The sequence below is a fragment of the Enoplosus armatus genome, chromosome 5 (assembly GCF_043641665.1).
Source record: "Enoplosus armatus isolate fEnoArm2 chromosome 5, fEnoArm2.hap1, whole genome shotgun sequence".
Taxonomy (NCBI): domain Eukaryota; kingdom Metazoa; phylum Chordata; class Actinopteri; order Centrarchiformes; family Enoplosidae; genus Enoplosus; species Enoplosus armatus.
In genome coordinates, this window is record NC_092184.1 from 11727295 (window position 1) to 11748665 (window position 21371).

General features: G+C 41.2%; 1 protein-coding gene across 1 annotated transcript in view; it reads left to right on the top strand.

Annotated features, from left to right (window-relative positions):
• The first annotated feature begins 1449 nt into the window (after positions 1 to 1449).
• Positions 1450 to 21371, top strand: part of LOC139285434 (roundabout homolog 2) — a 50790-nt gene continuing 30868 nt past the window's right edge. The window contains exons 1-3 of the mRNA XM_070905999.1: positions 1450 to 1504; positions 10811 to 11137; positions 20831 to 20988. Of these exons, the coding sequence (XP_070762100.1) occupies positions 1450 to 1504; positions 10811 to 11137; positions 20831 to 20988 (540 nt within the window). The remainder of the gene's footprint in view (positions 1505 to 10810; positions 11138 to 20830; positions 20989 to 21371) is intronic.

A 21371-nucleotide genomic window follows, 5' to 3' on the forward strand; every position in this document is an offset into this window, starting at 1 on the left:
CCTCACTGACACTATTTCTGGTCTTCCCTTTGAATCAAGACTATGAAAAGCGACAAAAATGTAGGTAAAAACAACACATTTACACATATAAACATTGCATGGAAGCTGCCATGATAAGTGCTCCAGGTAAAAAAAGCCCTATATATGTGCAGTCCGTTTATTACCATGCTCTGACTTACTGTACATTCAGGGTTCCCTCATTTGATTTGCTTGAATAATTTTAAGTGTTTTCAATGATTGCTAAGTATCCCTGTTTGACTTTGTGGGTGTTATTTTACTAGAACAAAAGATTTTAGACTTCCAACCCTAAAACTTGAAATTAAATCTATTCGCAGCCTTAACTTTAACCTGAAATCTTTATTATAACTTGTAACCTCTAACCCAGTGAGAAGTTTCCAACCTTCTTGACCACTTGAAATGAAACACTGTGAACTTGTGACCCCTCATCACAGTTTACTGTGTTCGTGTGTGCACGAGTTTTACTACTTTAAGATAAACAAAAGAGTGAATTTTTCCAAAGTTGGACATTCACTACCCCAACCCCAAACCCAAGGCTCATTTCAATTTAAGTAATAGAGCTGACAGTATCATATATATATATATATATATATATATATATATATATATATATATAAGGACTCTTTTACTTGCTCAAACATAAGATTTTAGACCCAAATCCAACTTCCAACCTTAAAATCAATTTTATTCACGACCTAAAACACTAACCCAAAATCCAAGGCTCATTTTAATGCCTATAACTTAAATAATGTCCCCAGAAAATATTCTACAATTTATCTAATTCCACTGTTTTGTGAGGACTTTTTTTGTCCTTGTGTAGCTAGAGATTACACACACACACACACACACACACACACAGGAGGCAGATGTCTCTGTCTCTTTAAAACAGGGGCTCCTGGAGGTTGGCGAGGATTTGGTGCGGATCGCAGGCGGTGCGCAGCTCAGCTCGGCATGTGCAGCGCTTCATCTTCGCTCAAACCCGCAACTGACCTGACCAGAGCAGAAGACAGAGAGAGAGAGGAGTTATTTTATTTATGACCGGGCTATATATAGTTAAACCTCCTCTTTTTTGTTGTTTTGAGCAGCAGCAGGGCATCTCTTGTGTGTGTGTGACCATGCGGGGATGAAGAAGTGCTGCTGCTGAGTTTTGTTATTGGGTTTCTCCGGGGCGGTGCTGCTGCTGCTGCTGCTGCCGCCGCCGCCGCTGCTGCTGATCATCATCCTGCTGCTGTCATGGCTTTCTGGGAGTGACATCAAAGTTTTTTTGGGATGATTTTACTCTCTTGAAATATTCCAGTTGAGGCTCAGGCGTCCAAACCGGCTCAGTTTACCTGCTTTTAGTCAAATCTGGGCGATTTTATGACTGGAGGTTTGATCTAACCGTCACGAGGCTGCAGACTCCGGAGGACTTGACACCGGGAGAGTGTGGAGATGAACTTTGGAAATTTACTACTTGTGACTGTCTCATTCATCACCATCACATCAGGTAAAATATTAATATAATATTAATATAATAAGCAGGAATTTATTTTAAAGGTGTTTCTTCTCTCTCTCTCTCTCACACACACACACACACACACACACTCTCAAAGCCCATATGGCGTGACTGCCTCACAGTGTATTTGACTTGTCTTATCGTGTTTTCTGTCCCTCCAGATGGATGTAAATGTTGTGTTTAGCTGGATTTCAAACACGTTTCCCAGACAGCTGTGGGAGCTGAGCGTATCCTCCCAACAAAATGAATTATAGAAGGGAAATGTCACACACGCATTAATTTACCATATTTAAATACCACGGGTGAATGCCAAGAAGATGCACATTTTCTCAGCCAGTGTCCTCCAGAGCACTGAGGTGGCCACACAGGGAGGCCATTAGGCAGCAGGAGAGGTCAGAAGAGGCTCCACTGTGGCCAAAGTGAAACCATTTAACTCTCACTTCTAGTTCAGCTGTGAGCTCATAAACTCTCAGGGACAGTGTCACAGTCTGACAAGCCCCCCCCCCCCCCCCCCCCCAAAAGAAAATATTTTTGAGGATGCACACATATCATTAAAAATGCTTTTAAAAGCTCATTTTGATTACCTTTTGAGAAAGGGATTATATGTTTTAACCATCGCTCTAATAACAGTTTAAATTTCTGAGCCATAATCCAAACCCCAAATAAAAGCAGGACTCAATTCATGAGAGTGCAGATGTTTTGTTTTCATTCTCTAGAGATATTACAGTACATTGTAGTTGATTATGTATCAGAGGTCTGAATGGTGTGTTTCAGTTTTAATCTTTTAGCAAATTGAATTGAATTTAACTCTGTGGATATGAAATGAAATTAAACCGAGAAGTCTTCACTGATGCAGTGCACTACAGTCATATTTTACACCAGAGCCCGACTGGTGCTGTTTTTGAGGCCAATGCTTATATTGATATTTGAGTTTAAATAATCTAAAAACATATTGGCTGATGTTAATTTATTTACACAAACACATAACACACACAACATTTTTGATAGGATCCCTTAAAGGTACCCTGTGGAGTTTTTGTCCACTAGTAGCGCTGTGGAGCAATGTTTTGCAATGTGAGTGGGTCCCTGTTTTGTTAGTATTGTGCACGAGTACATAGAGGGGTGATTTACGTCCTGCTGGTGGTTTCATTCATGCTGTACTGCTGATTGAGAGTTGGTAGCCTTAACGTGCCAGAGGAAGACCTCCAGCAAAATTTAAAGTTGACTTTTCAAATGTTCCACAAGCACTGAAATGCACTCAACATGTTTGTTAGGCCCCAAAAATACATATACGTTCTGGTGAGAAACACTGAATATAAACATAACTTTTGTTTGTTTACAAGAAAACAAAGGGCACCTTTTAAATGTGTTTTAAAACCTGCAACTTGGTGGAAACAAGCTGTAAACACAACACTGACATATTGTCAGCTTTTTAATTGATATGGCTAACTTGTTAGCACAGTTGCCTATCTACACATCCAGCAGATACATTAGCAACATTATCATTAATCTGGAGTTGTGTTTGTGTCCAACTGATGATGTAACTCCAATATTCACTCTACTTTTAGTTTTTGGTCTCCACCAACTCTTGAGAAAGCATCTGGCTCTTACGCAGCTAAATGTTCGCTAGCTAGTCACTAACTTTGTTTGTCTGCTGTTTGGTGTTGAGCAGGTAGCATGCAGTGGGTTTTTTAGAGCTTTTTCAATGAAAACAGCTGCCTGCTGCTGCTGAAAACGACGCTGCTAAAAGCAGGTAAAGAGAACCAAAACAGAAGTCTCAGGCTGTAAAACCAAAACGAGCTGAAAGACGCTAAAATGCTTCGTAGAGCTGAGGGTAACTGCAGTGTCGGGCGATGATTCTTTGTGAGATTGTCATTATGAGCGACCCCTTTCACATACAAGAAGTCATGTGATCCATTGTTAATATAAAAATATTGACAGCTTTAAAGAAAAATAGTCTTGTCCATCTTTTCTTGTGGATAAACAATGTGATGTTTCTACTCAAACTCAAACATAACATTACATTTCAGTACTGCAATAATACCGGTATATCTAAGTATATCAGCCTAGCTATTTTACATCTCGATGATGTACTATAATTTTACTATGAATCCTGGGCTCCTTGTGCCACTCGCCCTGCTTCATCATTATAAACCGGGGCCACCTCTCAACATTAAGGGCACTTTTCAACACCCACACCATCTGCCTACATCCATTAATCTGGAGTGGGTATTTTCTCTCATTCCCACCTCTATTATTCTGCACGTTCCCGTAGGGTGATGAGCATTTTCATAGAAATACTTGAAAGAGGAGGATTCAAACGGGCTTCATGACCTCTGCGGGAGCCATGTTTAGACAAATACCCCACTGGTAGAATTTATTTTACATAAAGGAAATAAAATTTGTATGAGTTGAAGCGAGATTTGTTTTGTTTGTGTTGGTGTGTCCAGACAATAATGTCTCTGAAGACGTGTGGTGGGGGTTTTGTGTGCGTGTTTTCTCAATCCTCTGTGTGATTGCGAGCAAAAACAACAACAGCCCCCTTCACAAATTGCGCTTGATTTAACACAGCAGCTCTGTCTCACACACAGACCGAATCCCAATTAAAATGCCATCAGTGTGGACCCTAATACACCTCATTGAAATCTCAGTTATCTTGAGCTGCATTCAGACTCAGCTGTTGGCGTGCTCAGTGTGGAACTAATCGATGCTAAACAACCCTTAGCTGGTGATTTGTGTCCACTCTGTCCTCCGGCTCATTACTTGGTGACAAATATGGCTGAAGGCTGACTAAATCCCCTCACAGTCCCTTTTGATGAAACGACTGTGGATGATGAAACCACTGTGTGCCACAGGCTTGAGTCATGTCGCCGGACGTTGATGATGTCCCACTTCTGGTACAGTTGGTGATGACATCATTTAGAGATTAGATTACGGGTGAGGAGGACAGTTGCCAAACAAAGGCTCAGAAAGCCCAGACTGTTGCCAGAAGAAATTCAAACCTGACTTCTCTGCTTTGAAACGTAGTAAATGCTGTGGCACATTATCTCCCTCGCACAGAGATTACTTGGCAATGTCACAAGAACTCCTTGAATGTTTTTGGCCTTTTTAAGTATGTAAATTAATTGAAATTGAAAAAGACACCAGTGAATCTCAGCAGACAGCCACCAGCCCCACAGACAAGCTGCCAGCCTTCTGCTACTGTCTCACTTTAACTAGCATGTAAAGTAAGTCTCTGAGCAGTCTGCCTAACAGGTAGATAGTTGTGTTTTTCCACCAGATATCAAGCTGTGAGCTCAGACAGGTCTAGCTTCTTGTATGTGTTTCGCTGCGAGCCTGGCTGTCGCTAAAAGGCACCGAGATCTGAAGCAAAACAGAGACGTCCCCTCTTCGGCTTTGTTGTTTTCACACATTAGCATGACAGCAGTACACTTCTGCCCCCGGGGAGGATGCAAGGTTAATATTAAGAAATACTAATTAATGAAAGCTGCCCTCGTTATGCAATGTCACAGCTAGGAGCCAAGAAATGCAGAATATAGCCTGAATGAACAGGGTTTTCAAGACGTGATCTTGATCACCCCCACGGCTCTTACCCTGCTAACTGTGTGTGTTCGATGAGGTAGAAATGCAGGAGACGCCACGAGCAAACATGTGGGCGTGCGTCTGAGTTTGCAATTAGGACCAATGCGATAAGTTGTCTATCAGAGCTGCGTGCGGCACTAATGGGCTTTCATTTGACTGCAGTTGCTGGATTTTTTTTCATTCGCTTTGTGAATAAATGAAGAAATTCTCACAGATTAGATGCAATCATGGCAATTACCACATCTAATCATCCTCACACACACACGATCAGATCATAATGAGTTAAGTCTGTAGCTCTAATTCTATTAATACCACTGAAAAGAGAGCAAAGAATCCTTCACATCGTCCATCACTTACTCACTTTGTTCATGAACTTCCTCAGACCTTCATCAGGTAAAGTTTATATAGACAACACCATACATACAGTACATAGGCTGTAGGCTCTCAGCCAATCAGAGGATGCTGGTACGCAGCTATAGTATTTTTAGTATTTTTTATAAAACCAATGTATCTAATGACAATGTGAAAGCAGTCGCTCTTAGTGATGAGAATTATCACCTGAATCTGCAGCTGTGTGTCAAGGAACTTTATCCTGAGTTTCAGCTCATTGTTGAGCCATCCAGCAGCAACTTAACTGTTTTTGTTCACGCTCATCACTCTCATAGTGTCATTTCTGGCTGCAGCAGGCAGCTGTTTTCAGTGAATAAGCTCTAAAAACTCAAAGTTCACTACCTGCTCAGCACCAAATGGCAGAAAGTTAGCGACTAGCTGGTGAGCATAGTGGAGTATTTAGCAGCTAAAGAGCCAGATATTTCCCTCAGGAGGTGGCAGAGACCAAACAGCTAAAACAAGAGTGAATATTGGACTTACATTCGTCAGGTGGACAGAAACACGACTCCAAATTAATGATAATGTTGCTCTGTAACTGCTAGATGTGTAAATAAGTAACTAGTTTTCTAACAGGTTCGCCATGTCAACTTAAAAGGTGATGATGTGTCAATGTTGTGTTTAGGACTTGTTTTACACCAAGTGGCCAAAAAATCAATTACTTTAGCAGATTTAAAGTCAATGAACTATTCAAATATAAAAACAAACGCAATACAGAGTTTTTCCAATTGTGAACATAGTAAATGTACCAATGTTATGGAAAGTAGGTTCACAATAAGAAACTCTAAGCACATTAGATCAGCAAAATCAGGAAATCTAAAAATTGAAAAAAAAAAAGCAATCGCAATATTTCAAAATCATTCATATCAACAAGATAAATGTATTTTAACAAGAACACCTTAAATGTACAAAGCCCTGATCTACATCGACATATACTGTAGGCCTACAAATGAGAGGATCCATAAATAAATATGATAAATATTGTAAGGGACCTCACCTATAACAACATGAAAGAAAAAAAAGAAAGAAGAAACAAAGATTAAAATGTAGAATTAACACCACCAATAGATAGACTGAAGCTTTTCATTTGGCAGATTAAAATACAAAATATCAGCTTCAATTTCAGCACGTATCACACGAGCAGAGCTGTTACATTTACTGTATTTCTCCATGAAAAGTCTGTGACACATTCATTTGTACACAGCATAGCCTTGAGAGTGTACTAAAGAGTGATAACCTTGCATGAAGCCGGCACACTCTCATTCACAAAGCCCCTCCGTGTTGGACGACAGCTCAAGGTTGGCTGCCATTCACTCTTATGGATTATCTTGGCTCTCTTTTTTTCAGTGCAGCGCTGGGATTGTTTCTCCTCCTGTTATTTTTCTAAACACATCGAGCTGTATTTGTTTTTTGTAAAACGCTGCCTTTGTGTTTTACTTGCTGCTGAGAAACCAAGCTGTCAGACATAACTCCAATCTCTTATTCTGAAGTCTGCATAATAATACTTTTGTAAAGTTAAATATACAGTAAATTGAAAATATTGTCCTGATTTGCTGCATGATGTCAATCAAAGCTGTGAATTTTGTGAATCGTGGCAACTGCTTAAATGAACTGAAGCAGCAGTTTGTGAAACATCTTTTCCTGAGTTTATGTAATTTCTTCTGAAACTCTACTACATGAGTAGCCGATATCCTTCCCTACTTGTTCATTGTAAACTTGAAAGTGATTTCACACCAGAATGCCCCAGATTAATATTTTTCACACAAATCAAGTCAAACTCTAAATTCCCACATGCACTACATGAGCTACTGTGAGCTCTAATGGGCCGCGTTTATGATCCGACAAAAAACATACCTTCACTGAGGTCCCCATTATCACCTGTGACGTTTATTTTTCTGTGTCACAAGCGGGGCTGAGTTTTCTTTTTGCTGAAAGGTGCTTTCAACCACTGCACCGCAATCTTCCTGTCATGAAGCCGACATTACTGGGAAAATATTCTTTCCCACAAAGAAAATGTGTTGCTGTCGTGCTCAAGGTGGCGTGGACTTTTCACTGATTGCACACTTGTCACAGGAGCGCGTTGATGCTTGTCACTGTGGCCACTTGGAGCTGTTTGCTGTTCTGCTTTTGACAAGATTGTGTTCTCTGTAATACATCTGGATCGTGCCACGTTGACTCTGTTGCATGATAGTTGCAGCTGTGCCCATGAACCCTCATTAATAACCCCCATACCTGTGTTCCTGATACATTTTTAATTCTCAACTGGATTGTGTCTGCATAGTTGCATTAAAATTCCTTTTGATATTTTGTGTCTCATAAAAATATTCATCCACCAAATAAAATGAATATGCGGGAATTTGTCATGGTGACATTCATGCCATTCAAACCAACTGAAAGCGACCAGGACACCGAGTACAAGGACGGCTGGGTCTCATAAACAGAGGAAAGGGAACATCGACTACAGCTGCTATAAATGTGTATAATAAAAGGATTAAAATCATCCATCGTTAATGGTTAATGGCGTTGTTAATGGCAGACTGATGGTTTTGTTGGGTGGTTGGAATGATGAGGTAACCGCTGAGTTTAGCTTGTATTCCTGTGAGTAAACATAACGTAATTTGTCGGAATATAAAAATAAAAGCCCTTAACATGAAGTTCATTTTCTCTGGAGAGTTTGGGCACCATAAAAATGAACTGATCGGAGTAATCAATGACTATAAAAGTCTACAAATAATTTTATACATTATTAGTTAGTTGAACTTTATTTATTCAGGGATTCTCATTGAGGTCAACACACTCACACACACAGCCACACTAATTAAAACAATCTCATACATTATTAAAAATATGAGCTAGTAAAACTTTTAAGTCCCTCCGAGGAATGAGTGTTCCTCTTACATTACATTAAAGCTGCACTGATAACTTTTTCATGTTCACACTGGATGTGTAATGTGAAAAGGGGTCGCTCGTAGTGATGAATCCAGGGATAATTACCACGAGCTCCACAGAGAGTTTTAGTGTCTTTCAGCTCATTGTTATGGTTTTTATGGCGCACAACTTTACTGTTTTGGCTCAGTTTCAACGCTGTCATTAGCATTGTTTCCAGCCGCAGCAGACAGAAAAAAAAAACATAGTGGAGCATCTAGCAGCTAAATAGCCAAATATTTCTCTCAGGAGTTGGTGGAGACCAAAAACAGAGAGTGAATATTGGACTGACATTCATCGGGTGGACAAAAACACGTCTCTAAATGATTACAGCTTGTTTTGTTGCCCCCCAAACTGCCAAAAAAATCTATTTTTACAACTTTAAAAATGTTAGTTTTAGATGAGCATAACATGATCATTGTGTGCTATGGAAGTGAGTCAATCCATGAACCCAAATATTTAATTTGATTTACTTTTTGAACTTTAAAGTGAAGTCAGAGAATCAGATCTGGAGGTTCTGTCTTGTACCAAAGATTTCTGTTTTTATTTGTTTTATGGAGCTAAAAATGTGAAATTTAATCACAGTTAAACTGATTTCACACATAAAGATCAGCTCAGTAGCCATGAGTAGTACTACTCAGACTGTGACAACAGCTGTCTAATGTCTTGTGAGGCTTTGGAGGAGCTATGTCAGGTCACTACGACGTCACAGTGATGTCATGAGGGTTACCTCGGCTTGGGTTTGGAGACCTTAAATTTACAACAGAAACCTTGTGCTTCATGTTATTGATCATAGTCCTTAAAGTGTGTGTGTGTGTGTGTGTGTGTATCTGCACATTTTTTTTCTTTTGCACTTGGAAATGCAGCATTAAACTGCCTGAGTAATCTTTTAAGAGGTCAACTCTCTCGCAGTATTTGTTTTTGTGATAAAATCCAGTTATGACAGGAGGGAAGATCTCAGAGTGATGTAACTGTATTACACGAGTTGGGATTTGGAACTGCCAGTGAATCCCTTTTGCGTGCTTTAAAAACACGGTTCACCGCCAGGACACCACTGGGCTCTGGAGACACTTCTTTAAAATCGAAATTTTCTGTGGACAAACGCAGTCAGATGTGTCATCATGTAGTCCTCACAGATACCATACAGATGTGATAAGATCTTAAAGGATTAGTTATTGTAAACAAAGTGTGTGTTTTTGTCAGGACTGACGGCACATTTTAATGTCTCGATTAGTATTCATCCACATCCTGCATTAGTGTTTTGAGCTGTCCTGGTTTCTGACCCCGGGGTGTTAGCTGAGAGCGCTCAGATCGCTCTTTAGATGTTTACTTCAGGTTTATACCATGATGGCGACTCCAGGCCCTGCATGGATCAAATCAGTTCATGAAAAGACATAAATCTGCTTACAGCTGAAAAGGGAGGGTTTATCCTGATGCCTCAGATTTAAGTGTAATGTAACAGCAGCATGTGCAACAACATGTGTGTCATTAGGTTACTCCTGACTGCTCCTCTCCAATGATAATGGAGGATTTTCATGCAGTCTAGATTATGTGCTGAAAATAATGCCTCAGACAGAGCAGAACAATAATCAGTGGCACAGTGACCATTTCATTTTCTTTTTTTTTTTTTTGAGAGTGAGGGAGAGACCATCTGTTCCTCAGAGCCAAACTAAAAGCAGCGGCATTTTTAATTATTCATTTTTCTAACTGTAACACACTGTTAGAGACATTTGGTCTTGCTCTAAAAGCTTACCATAGGACTTGAAGCAGTGTGCCTTTCCCTCACAGTCAAGGGAAGATAGTAATGGATCCCCAGAGAGAGGGATGTGGGAGTTATCTATATCTCTCTGCCTTGCTCATTCTCTCAACTTGGGTCTTTCTCCCCTTAAATACATAGATCCGTCTGTCTTATGCCCAGCTTTCCACCAACTATCATCTCCACTTCTGCAGCAATCCTGATTGACACAGAGATTGGCCATTACCATATCACATGGGTGATTGCATCCTCTGTGCAGGTGGTGTCTTCTGTGAAAATGCTCTGCTATATATACACGCAATATGTTCTCTTTACCATTAGGCAACATGGGGCTACTGTATTTCGCTATTTTCAGAATATAGCAAGAGAAAATAGATATCAAATTTAGTGATCTGAAAGGCCAATTGATGTTTTCTGAAAAGGTGAGGTCTTACCTTGAATTCAGAGTCAACCTTCAAAAGTAGATTACCCATGATTTGCTGCTTCGCTACACACAAATTTATCCAACACACAGCCAGCATGTCTAAAGGAAGATATTCATGCCTTTCAGATGGATTTGCTGCTGTCTCACAAAGAGCTTACATGTTTTCATGAATGGTCGGTGGTCAGATGGCTAGATAACATCTGCCCTCATCTCCACTTCACAGGGTCCAGGACACGGTTTGAAGACAGCGCACCTCGGATTGCGGAGGACCCCTCGGATTTGATCGTCTCCAAGGGGGAGCCTGCCACCCTCAACTGCAAGGCAGAGGGCCGACCCACTCCCAGTATAGAGTGGTATAAGGATGGTGAGCGGGTGGAGACAGACAGAGACGACCCCCGCTCTCACCGCATGCTCCTGCCCAGCGGCTCCCTCTTCTTCCTGCGCATCGTACACGGACGCCGGAGCAAACCAGACGAGGGCGTCTACACCTGTGTGGCCCGCAACTACCTGGGAGAGGCCATTAGTCGTAATGCTTCGCTTGATGTTGCCAGTAAGGCTCTATGTTATTGATCATAGTCCTGAAAGTGTGTGTGTGTTTATCTGCACATTTTTTTTTGTTTGCACTATATGTTGATGTGTGTACGCAGATTGTGTCCCAGATCTTTTTGTAGCCGTCTGGCAGCTTTATGGAGGTCCACCGGAGAGTTGGCTGGTTTTAAAAATAATGATATGAAGTAACCAGACTGCAGGAAGCAACCCCTAAAAAGATGTTGGTGTGAGTGGAGATAAATTCATTCATCATATGTCTTTCATTCAATTAAATAATATCCTAATGGATAATGGATTTCTTTCTAATTTTAGGCCACTGTGACAATAATGTATTTTGTCTTTAGCCCTTTGGTTTTTTTGGCGTCAAGTGTTTAATTGCAGCGTGAGAGGAGTCAGCACAGTGAATTTAAACTTTTTAGCTATCGTTGAACTAGCTAGTGTTAGGCAGCCTTGTGGGGCGAACTAACACTCCACCACTGACCCAAATCAACCACAGAGAAACACCTTTAAAGCAACCAAATCCATGGGATTTATTAACATAAAGACATATGAACAACCAAGACACTAAATCAAGACTACCACAAAACCACAAAGTCAAAACACAACAGCCAGCAGTCCCCATACCAGATGCCTCTCTCCTCTGATGCTGGCACAGGGCCAGACCAGGTGCACCTCATTCTCATATTTTTGTCCATAATAAATATTGGTCATGACTGGTATTGCTGCAGATACTGACCATAGTAAGAAGATTGGGTATCGGCCATGATGTGACAAATTCTCATTAGATATTTGTCAGTGTCATGTTTCTGGTACCATCCCTGACCTCATGTTAACTTGCGTCTATCGGTAAAGGAGTGCAAGCCTCCCACAACATTCAAAACACTTTAAACACTTCAACACTTCAATTTAACAGAAAAAACATAGTTTATCCGTTATGCTATGCAGCTCACTACAACAGCTCCAGGGATTTCCATGGGACTACTTTCTGTGTTTACTGTCAGTCAGACTCAATGACAAGTGTTTGAGATGATTTGTGTATTTTGGAAAGCTGTCGGAGGGTTGTGCTTCGATTGCCATCTTTCTTGCCAGAGTCTGAGTTTCCCAAATCTTTATGATGGAGGTGGTGAATAAAATGCTATCGTGAGTAATGGACTGGGATAACACCCAGGTTGAAAAATGGCGGCCTGGCCTTCATATATATATATATTTTTTTTTTATTATCATTTAATCTCTTTACCGTTTTGTCTATAAAATGTCAGAAAATAGTGAAGAATTCCCATTTTGATGAGTCCAGGTGATGCCTTCAGTGTCTTATTTTGTCTGACCAAAAGTATAAACTGGAACCTGTGAAATTTTGGCATTTTTGCTTGATCAGGTCTACAAAAAATATGCTGTCACTGACCTGTGCAGACCTTCTCTATGGCAACCAGATTATAATCACATCACCTGAGAGTCTGCTCTGCGTGCAACAATAAGATCATGTGCGTGAGCATGGATGTATCGCTGTGTTTTCTTTGTACAGACGTGTTGCCTGCTGCTGAAGAGTAGCAGCAGGGGAGTGTGAGCTTTCTCCTATCTTTGTGAAAGTGCACTGAAGTAAAAAAAAAAACTCCCACTAGGAACCGTGTCTATTATTTTCCCTCCTCGGTCCAGGACACGTGCCATTGTCTTCCTTCCTTCTTAATTGTGCCAGTGTGGCTCGGCCCTGGGCTGAACTGCAGCTCTCTTTGGCATGAGGAAATGGATTAGTCAGTGGGTTGATTAGGGGAAGGCGCATAACAGATTAACAAGGTCGGACTGCCCTCGTTAAAAATAACACACACAAAACAGCAATTTGAGCGTAGTCTTATCTTCCACCATATTGAGACTTCCTTACTGGCAGTGTGTGTAAGTGCTCACGGCTGGCTGACCTCATCTGTGTGTCCTAAAATAGGGACAGCCTCCTCGCATATAACGTATATAGGGAACCATAAACAGCTGCAACGAATGCAAATATCCAAGCTGGGAGAAGACATGATGCGTTTACTGTCATATTGCCTCTTTTAAATTGTTGATAATGAAATCTAGCATTGGGTGCAGCTGGAGATTACTGTACAGTCATATTGGTAGAGGGGTGACTCACCTGCAGGCACTGAGTGACTAACAGTATTAATAAGTGGCTGTTTTGTTCTAATCTCACTGCCTCTGGCTAGCGAGGGCATATGCTAAGGAAGCATGGTGGTGGTCTCAGACTTCCCCCCTCCCCTCTGTGTGAGGTTGTGCTGACTGTGGGGTAAGTAGTGACCCAATTAGCTCTGGCAGGGGGGAGTGTGCAGTGTTAATGAGAGGCCAATTTTAAGCTGGTGGTTTTGCAGAAATGTGTGTGTGTGTGTGTTATTGGTGGCTGTGTGGGAGGCAGAAGTCTGAGGGACAACAGGTGGGAGGAGGAAGGGCTTTAAAACTCCCACTGAGCAGTAATTAATACCAATGCATCTGTTCGACAGTTAGTACAGTACGTCTCAGTACGGGAGCAGGAGTGCTGACATTAACTTGGTTTTAACCACATTAATTACACATTAATTTGCCAGTGAATGATGCATAATGTATTGTGCTGCATGACTAAGACTTTTCTCTGCAGTGCACTTACAGATTTGCACTTCACTCACTCCAGCCACGCATTTCTTAGCCCCAGGATACTTTGTGTGAATTATGGGCACAACTTCCGCTCATTCTTTTCACTGAACTTCTGCGAGAGTTAGCTCGAATAGCTTCTGCTGAGATACATATAAAATGGTGTTATGGGCGACAGTAGATCGCAGAGGCATGAAGAGGAGCCAATGCACACACCTCCCAAATCTCAAACGCATTGTGTGAACCTGCGTGTCAAGCAAGCTCATTGGTTGATCCAACGTCATATCGGGAAGTTTTCTACATTTTTTCTTTCTGGGTTTGGGGACATTTCAGCAAGTGATCTTCCAGAAGAGCATATACAATTCTTAAGACATGTCATATCTCATCTTGTCATTGTCCAGTCCATTAACGTTGATAAATCCAAGTTATTTCACGTTTGTTTCACGTGAAATGTTGTGGTTTGTTTACACTGTGAAGTTGATGTCCATTTCCTGATTTCTTCTTTGTTTCCTTTACATTGTGGTTTGCTAAACTTGACAGTTAGCTAGTTACTATGTTATACCCCTGCAAGTATAAAAGAAACAGACACACAAAACCTGATCGAATCACACCTGGTATGTTTCTTTACATGCAGCCCAGAGACAATAGTCCAACTTTGGGGCTTTGCTACACATGTTTCCCCGTTCCTAGAGATTTTTGGGAAAAGAATGATGAACACAAACAGTCACGTCTTAATTTGATTAATGTTATCATACTGACTGTGTTGCCACCGACGTTGAAGCACTGAATAATCTAAAAAGCTCCTGGGCTTATCAGTACTTCCACAGTAATAAGCTTGGGTATGTTTTTTTAAAAGAAGGTGGGACACAACCACACCACAACCAAGTCACTGCCATTTCTGACAGGAACAATCCCTTTTCGATTTACACTCAACACATCGTTGTTATAGCCACAAATTTAGTTTAGCTCGATTGTCCAAGTGTACGGATTCAAATATCTTGTTTTGTCCCAAAGATATTGACAAAACAACAGCTGCATGAGAATGAGAAGCTGGAACCAGTGGATTTTTTGCATTTTTTCTTGATCAACTCTAATAAAAATAAAGCATCATGATTGGCCACTAATGTTGTATTTATAAATGTAATACAGCTGCAGTACTGTTCCTGACCTGTGGAAGACCATTCATTTAGTCTAGCTTGATTGTTGGTGCTGTGAACAGCAAAACCCGCCCCTGAACTACAACATTTTAGCTAACACGCCACTTGTTCAGGTTGTTTTCCCATCTCTTGGTAGTAGACGGCAGAGGTATGATCACAATAACCAGTTTAAGATGTGACAGGTTGTTTTCCCACATCTTTTATTTCCCAAAAAGCTCTTGAGGAAAGGGAAGACACCTGTAGCATAACTCGCGCAGATTGCCTTCATCACAATCGGGAATAATGAGGAAATGCATTTGTATCACATTAAATAGAAGAAAATATAGTGGAGACAAATGCTGACTTCACCTCTGAGTCATGGAGGTTTGTGTCAAAACATAAAAAGGATTCAAGAACTAAGATAGATTTCCTTGTTCTGTACAGCCAGTCAGTCCCTGTTTGCTGCACAGCTACAATTGAGGTAATGCTTTTTCTGCTCAAATGCATTTTGCGCACCCCGAGGTCCACAAGTTGTGTTCTTTGTATAGCTGCTGTTGCTCCCTTCTAGAGCACCTTCTAGTGAGGAGCTTGCTTTGCTCGGAAATGCCAGCAGCAGTCATTATTCTGTCTTTTTTCCTTCCCGTGTTACTGTAAGCTGCCAGTGACCGGCTGACTTGACTAGCTGTTGAAAAACCAGAATAATGAGACAGTGGGAGTGGACTGAAATCTATTCCTCCATTCTTCCAAACAGTGTTTTTTGGCTTTAAAAGAAAGCAAGAAAGGGGCGGGGGGGGGTAGTAGTGTCTATTTCCAAACGATGAATGTGAATGTCTGCCTGTCTCAACGAGGAGATGGTCACATGGTGGGGAAGGATTAGAATAAAGTAGGACAAATAAAAAATAAAACTTGTTTTAAAGGCTTTAGAGCCAGATGTTCCTCTTACTCCTGATGAGGGATTATGACGGAATCAAACTTCTGGTTGCAGCTTGTTTCTTGGCTTCTTCTGTTCTACGTTCTCTTTTCACTGGGCGGAGTCCTCACATTAGAGCTGCGTTGATTAATTGATTAGTCGATCCAAAGAAAATGAATCGCCAACAATTTTGATAATCGATTCATCGTCTTCAAGCTAAAATGTCAAACATTTGTTGGTCCCAGCTTCTTAAATGTAAGGATGTGCTGCTTTTCTTTGTCATTCATGATAGTAAATGAAGAGTCTTTGCACTGTTGGTTGGACAAAAGAAGCAATTTGAAGACGTCACTTTGGGCTCCAGGAAATTGTGATGAGCATTTTTCCGAATTTTTTCACATTTTATAGATCGGCAGATTAACCAATAATGAAAATAATATTTAGTTGCAGCCCTACATCAGATATATATCATCCCTAATGAATACGGTTTATATGTGTACTTTACAATGTATCTGTACTTGGATGCAGGAAAATTGTCTGTGCCTAAATTTGACTCTGAAATTGTGCGAATCACCATTGCTATGGTTTATATGAGTACTGTCAAGCCTCGCTAACAATGCAAAATATGTTGTCTGTATGCAATGTCTGTTGGTAATTCAAACATCATCACAGTTTTGCAAAGTGGAGGAATTTATAGCCACGAGTTCCTCCATAAAGACTATTTGCCCCGGAGTCCTTTCTCATCCTCCATCAACACAATCAGACAATGGATGGATTAAAGCAATCTCTCTTCTCTGTAGGCACAACCTCCATTAGCTGTGACAGGGCAGTATCATGGCAATGGGATTAGACCACCTCCCTAACGGGTTTACTGCTCTCCGAAATAAAAGAACAATAGGAGCCAGGCAGCGGGTCGTCTCAGGCTTGCATAAATGTGCACTTCCGCTGTCCTTTAACCTCTCTGTCCACCCTCCTACCTGTCAGCCGTGAAAACACGGAGCCTGGTAGCCATTCACACATCTGTCTGGGCCCACGCTGTCAGCTCTGCCTGCTTCCCACACTCCCTGTCACCTCGTGTTCAGTACAAAAGCTTTTTTTTTCTGTCACACTCGCCCATCATATGTCTTTCAACTTACTGGGTATGTAAATGGTCGGTGGACTTAGTTGCTCTGCGGCTGCTTGGTTGTAGATTAAATCAACAATATACATTTATCAGCCCTGTACATGCAATAGAAAGTGGGAATGCCATACACACCATTTTCTTGCGATTAATCTCCGTTCCTCCCTCTGTTCATTTTTCCAAAACACTAACAGATGGCCTTTCTGCAGTCCTAGAGCTCCTCTCTGCTGAACACTATATTATAGAGATAAATGTCACTTAAAAATCAAGTGATGAATATTCTCGGAGAGATTAAATCTCCTAATCTGTATATCCCTGAAATATTAAAGTTATGAAAATGAATGAGCGCTCTCACAGAAATAATGATGAAATCGCTGGAAGTCATTTGGCCCAGCTTTGCCATTATTTAAGCTCACAGGAAGTGCCTTGGGGAATGTGAGGATTTGTCTCTGCAGAGGCAGGGTCAAACCTCAGCTGCCCTGCAGTAGCCACGCTCCCTGCCTTAGCCCAGTGTGGATGGACGGAGGCGAGATCGCGGGGCCTGGTTTAGGAGATTAGTTGGCAGACCTAGTCGTATTATCTCTGAGAAGTTAAGTTAGGGACAGTAGCTCTGAGGAGATTGGCTGATTCTCTGGTAGGATCATCATCACATACAAACATCCGTGGGAAACTGTGTTTGGCGTGGCAGGCTTTAAAGTCAGAGCAAGGAAGGATCACATTAACTTGAACACAGCTTCAAAGAAAATTCTGGAGCTCCAGTTGCACAGTGTTTTGGGGGTAGTGATGTCAGGAATATATTCTGCTCTCTGGCATGTGTTTCAACCCTCAAATGTCCCACTTTCTGGGAGTCTGTGCCCAGGGACTCTGGGTTTCAAATGCTAAAGGTGTGTGCGTGCATGTGTGTTTGTGTCTGTGTGTATTTGTATCTGTGTGTGTGTGTGTGTGTGTGTGTGTGTGTGTGTGTGTGCAGTTTGGGGATTAGCTCCCTGCCCATAACTTTTTCACTTCAGTCACCATGGCAGTGAAACAAAGGTCTCTGTGCACCCATCTAACCAGGCCTTACAGACGGAGGTCTAAAAATAATGCAGTGCTTTCAATTAGCCCTTCAGCTCTGCAAAGCATTTGAAACAGGCAGCCAAGTGAACAGGGTCGGGGTTATTTGGTGAACAGACCTTTGGGAGGAGTGTGAGTGCCTACTGGTTATAGTCCACCCGTTGCTACATCTCCTGCAAAGGCTCCTTAATTGTCCTATTTTGTGAGGATCTTTAGGGTGTTTTACTTCTCTGTGGCAGATGTGCACACTATATATACCAACAAGCCCCCCCGAATCCTTGGTCGGTGAAGGTCCTCCTCTGTTGTCACATAATCACCTGCTCTGAGATGTATTACGACGTTTGACTATGAATAATAATTAAAATATCACTGCAGCGTAATGAGAAATTTAATAACGCCAAAGAGGTTAGATGTTCTGAATGAGTCTTCATCACTTTCCCTTAGCCTAAATGTCATGGCATTAAAAAAAGAAAAGAAAAAATCTCATTCTCCCACTCGGAGAAGAGAGTAAACTTCCACTTAATTTCAATGAAGTTCAGTTTAAGGGGGCCGATGTGTGATTGATTAACTCATATCATGGAGCAAGTTAAAGAGAAGGGAGTATAATGTACGGATTGACTGATGTCCACTTCAGACCTGAGGGAAAATTGCCTGCCGCTTGAAGTTTTGGAATATTCATAGCCGTTTACCCAAGACAATCATGGCTGTCGAAATAGAGTGAGGAATTATTTTCCGTCTTTAAATAGCTCTGATATAGACATTTCAGATGAGATTTTTTTTTCACACCCAGTGGGTTTGAATATTGATGCTGTATTAAAGGCCTGGGCTGCCATGTTGACACAGACCTGTCAGGCATACTGGTGGATAATTAATGTGGCATAGATTTAGTGATTGGCTTAAAATGAACTAAGTGCTTAGTTAAGTTGATTTAAGGAGGATTTCAATAATGTCACTAAATCCTAATGAGTAAAGACTAACTGAGATTACGCAAATTGATCATTCACTGTTGCTACGCCTGTCAAGCTTTCTGTTCTAGCAAGGCGAATAAGCTGTTTACAGTGATATCGCTTTTTTAAACAATGGGTCTATGGTTTAACAAGTGTCTAACAGAAATCAATAAAAGCAGACTTCTCATTTCTAGCCAATGGCCGCAGATTTTTCAGGCTAAAATGACAACTGTCACTAGCAGATTATAACTATAGCTTGCATTACTTTACGAAGGAAGGAGGAAGCATACTGACAGGTTCTGTCAGTATGACTCTATACTGACTCATAGCCTAGCAACAGCCTCGACAACAACACATTGATTGATTGACACACATACAGACAAATCAGTGTTGAAGTTAGACAGGCTTTATGTTTTTAGGCAATAACGAATGGGAGAGAACACGAGAAATGTCTATGTTAGCGCTGAATATAAGTATAATATTGTTATTATATTGTTATTATTTTTTTTTATTAGTGCAAACATTTTAGTGTTTTACAGATATTTGTCGGGACTCGGGACACCCAGCTTGAAACCGGGACAATTCCGGACAAACTGGAACGTCTGGTCACCATTACTCTAAACTCTGCTAAACTCTGATATTGTAGCATCTTAGCCCCCACTTTTCATAACGTAACCTGGAACCCCACAAACTATTTAGTTAACCAATAACATGCCCTTTCCTTTGAAAGTAACGCTAGGCTATAAGTAAGTACGCCAGTAGTTTGCTGGACATGCTAACGTTTGCAGCACGTTAGAGCAAATAAACTCACAGTTTAATCCAGTCGTTACACTTTTTCTCGAGAATGGTTTGTAAATGCTAAACTCTTGACTTGACAGGTCTGCCGAGCCTATTTACAGTTCAGTTGCTGAGCTATGATTGGATGATTGGTTTTCAGGGGTGGGGTTTATGTGAGGTTAATGCTAGTCTGTTTCCATGGATTGTAGATTGACAGAAAAGCAGATGATCTTTCATCTTTGTGTCTGTGAAAGAGCGCTAAAATATTCATGAAAGTGTAAAAGGAGATTGTATTGATTGATTATGCTGGAATAATACACTTTGGTTGAGAAAAAGGCTGCAGGCTGTAGCTACAGGATGTGGTCCAACATGACGAGTGTGTATGTGTGTGTTTGAAAATGTGAGCCTGTCAGCATCCGAGTATGAGTTTCCATTGTACAAGAGGTCTCATGAGAAGGCTCCAGTTCACAGTTCACACTGAGTCTTTCATCTGTCAATCTCAGCAGAAGATTAGAAGATATCAAAGGTCGCCCAGTCAAAGTCATCTCATCCTGTCGTCATCCGCAGGGTGGCGGGAGTGCAAACTTCAGGGGTGACACGAGGATAGGCTTTTCTTGCTCAGAGCTGATTTTATTTGAGTCAGAGAGTTTGTGATATAGCGTTTGGAATCAGAGACACAATCCTTTCATTAATGCACAGGCCACTTTTTCTCCCTCACACATGGGCTAAATTATGAATGCGCTGTTATTTGTTTACTCCATGTTGGACTGAGAGATGTGCATTATTCATCTGCTCTGACAGGAGAGACAGCAGAGTAGGACACAGGCCTGGGAAAACATTAAAACAGAGCACAGTCTAACAAGGACGTTGCCAGGGATTTGAGCAGTCATGCACATGCAAACACAATAATCGACTTTCTCTCAATAAGCTTGTTTTCAGCCAACCCTCAGCAAGAAGATGTGTCACTCAAGAAAACAAGTCTAAATCATATCCAAGACAAATTGGTGCTTCTTTTGATGATGGTGGTCATGTGTCTGTGCTGCTGCTCACCGATCTGTGGGTCTGATTTCCAGCCTTTGTTTTAAATACATCAGACAGACAGGGCTTCTGAAGCTAATTAGATTTCTTTGTGTTCTCTTCTCAGTCCTGAGAGATGATTTCCGGCAGGCCCCGAGCGATGTGGTGGTGGCTGCTGGCGAGCCTGCTGTGTTAGAGTGTGTGCCTCCGCGTGGTCACCCTGAGCCCACCGTGTCCTGGAAACGCAACAACGTCCGAGTCAGCACCAAGGATGAGCGCATCTCTGTGAGTTCAACACAAACACCAAACAAGGACTGAAGAAGTCAAGCTCCCATTTCAAAATAAATAGGATGTACAAACACAGCAGTGTAATCTCTTAAACCCTGATGGACCCTCCATGTTGTGCAGTCAAGTTTTTAGTGCAAATTTAATCCTGAATTTCCAGAAAATCTGCAAAAGAATGAATGCCATAAATTCTCACTAGAGCACCAAATGTGTATGAATCCATGACTGAAAATAGTCCCAAACAAATGCACCATTTATGCCTGTTAAAGCAAACTACAGTTCACAGCTGTATTAGGAAATTATTTAGCCTTTTTTAAAAATGAAAGCATGTGTCATGTTAGATTTACCTGCATGCCTTCAGTAGGAACAAATGGCCTTGTGGC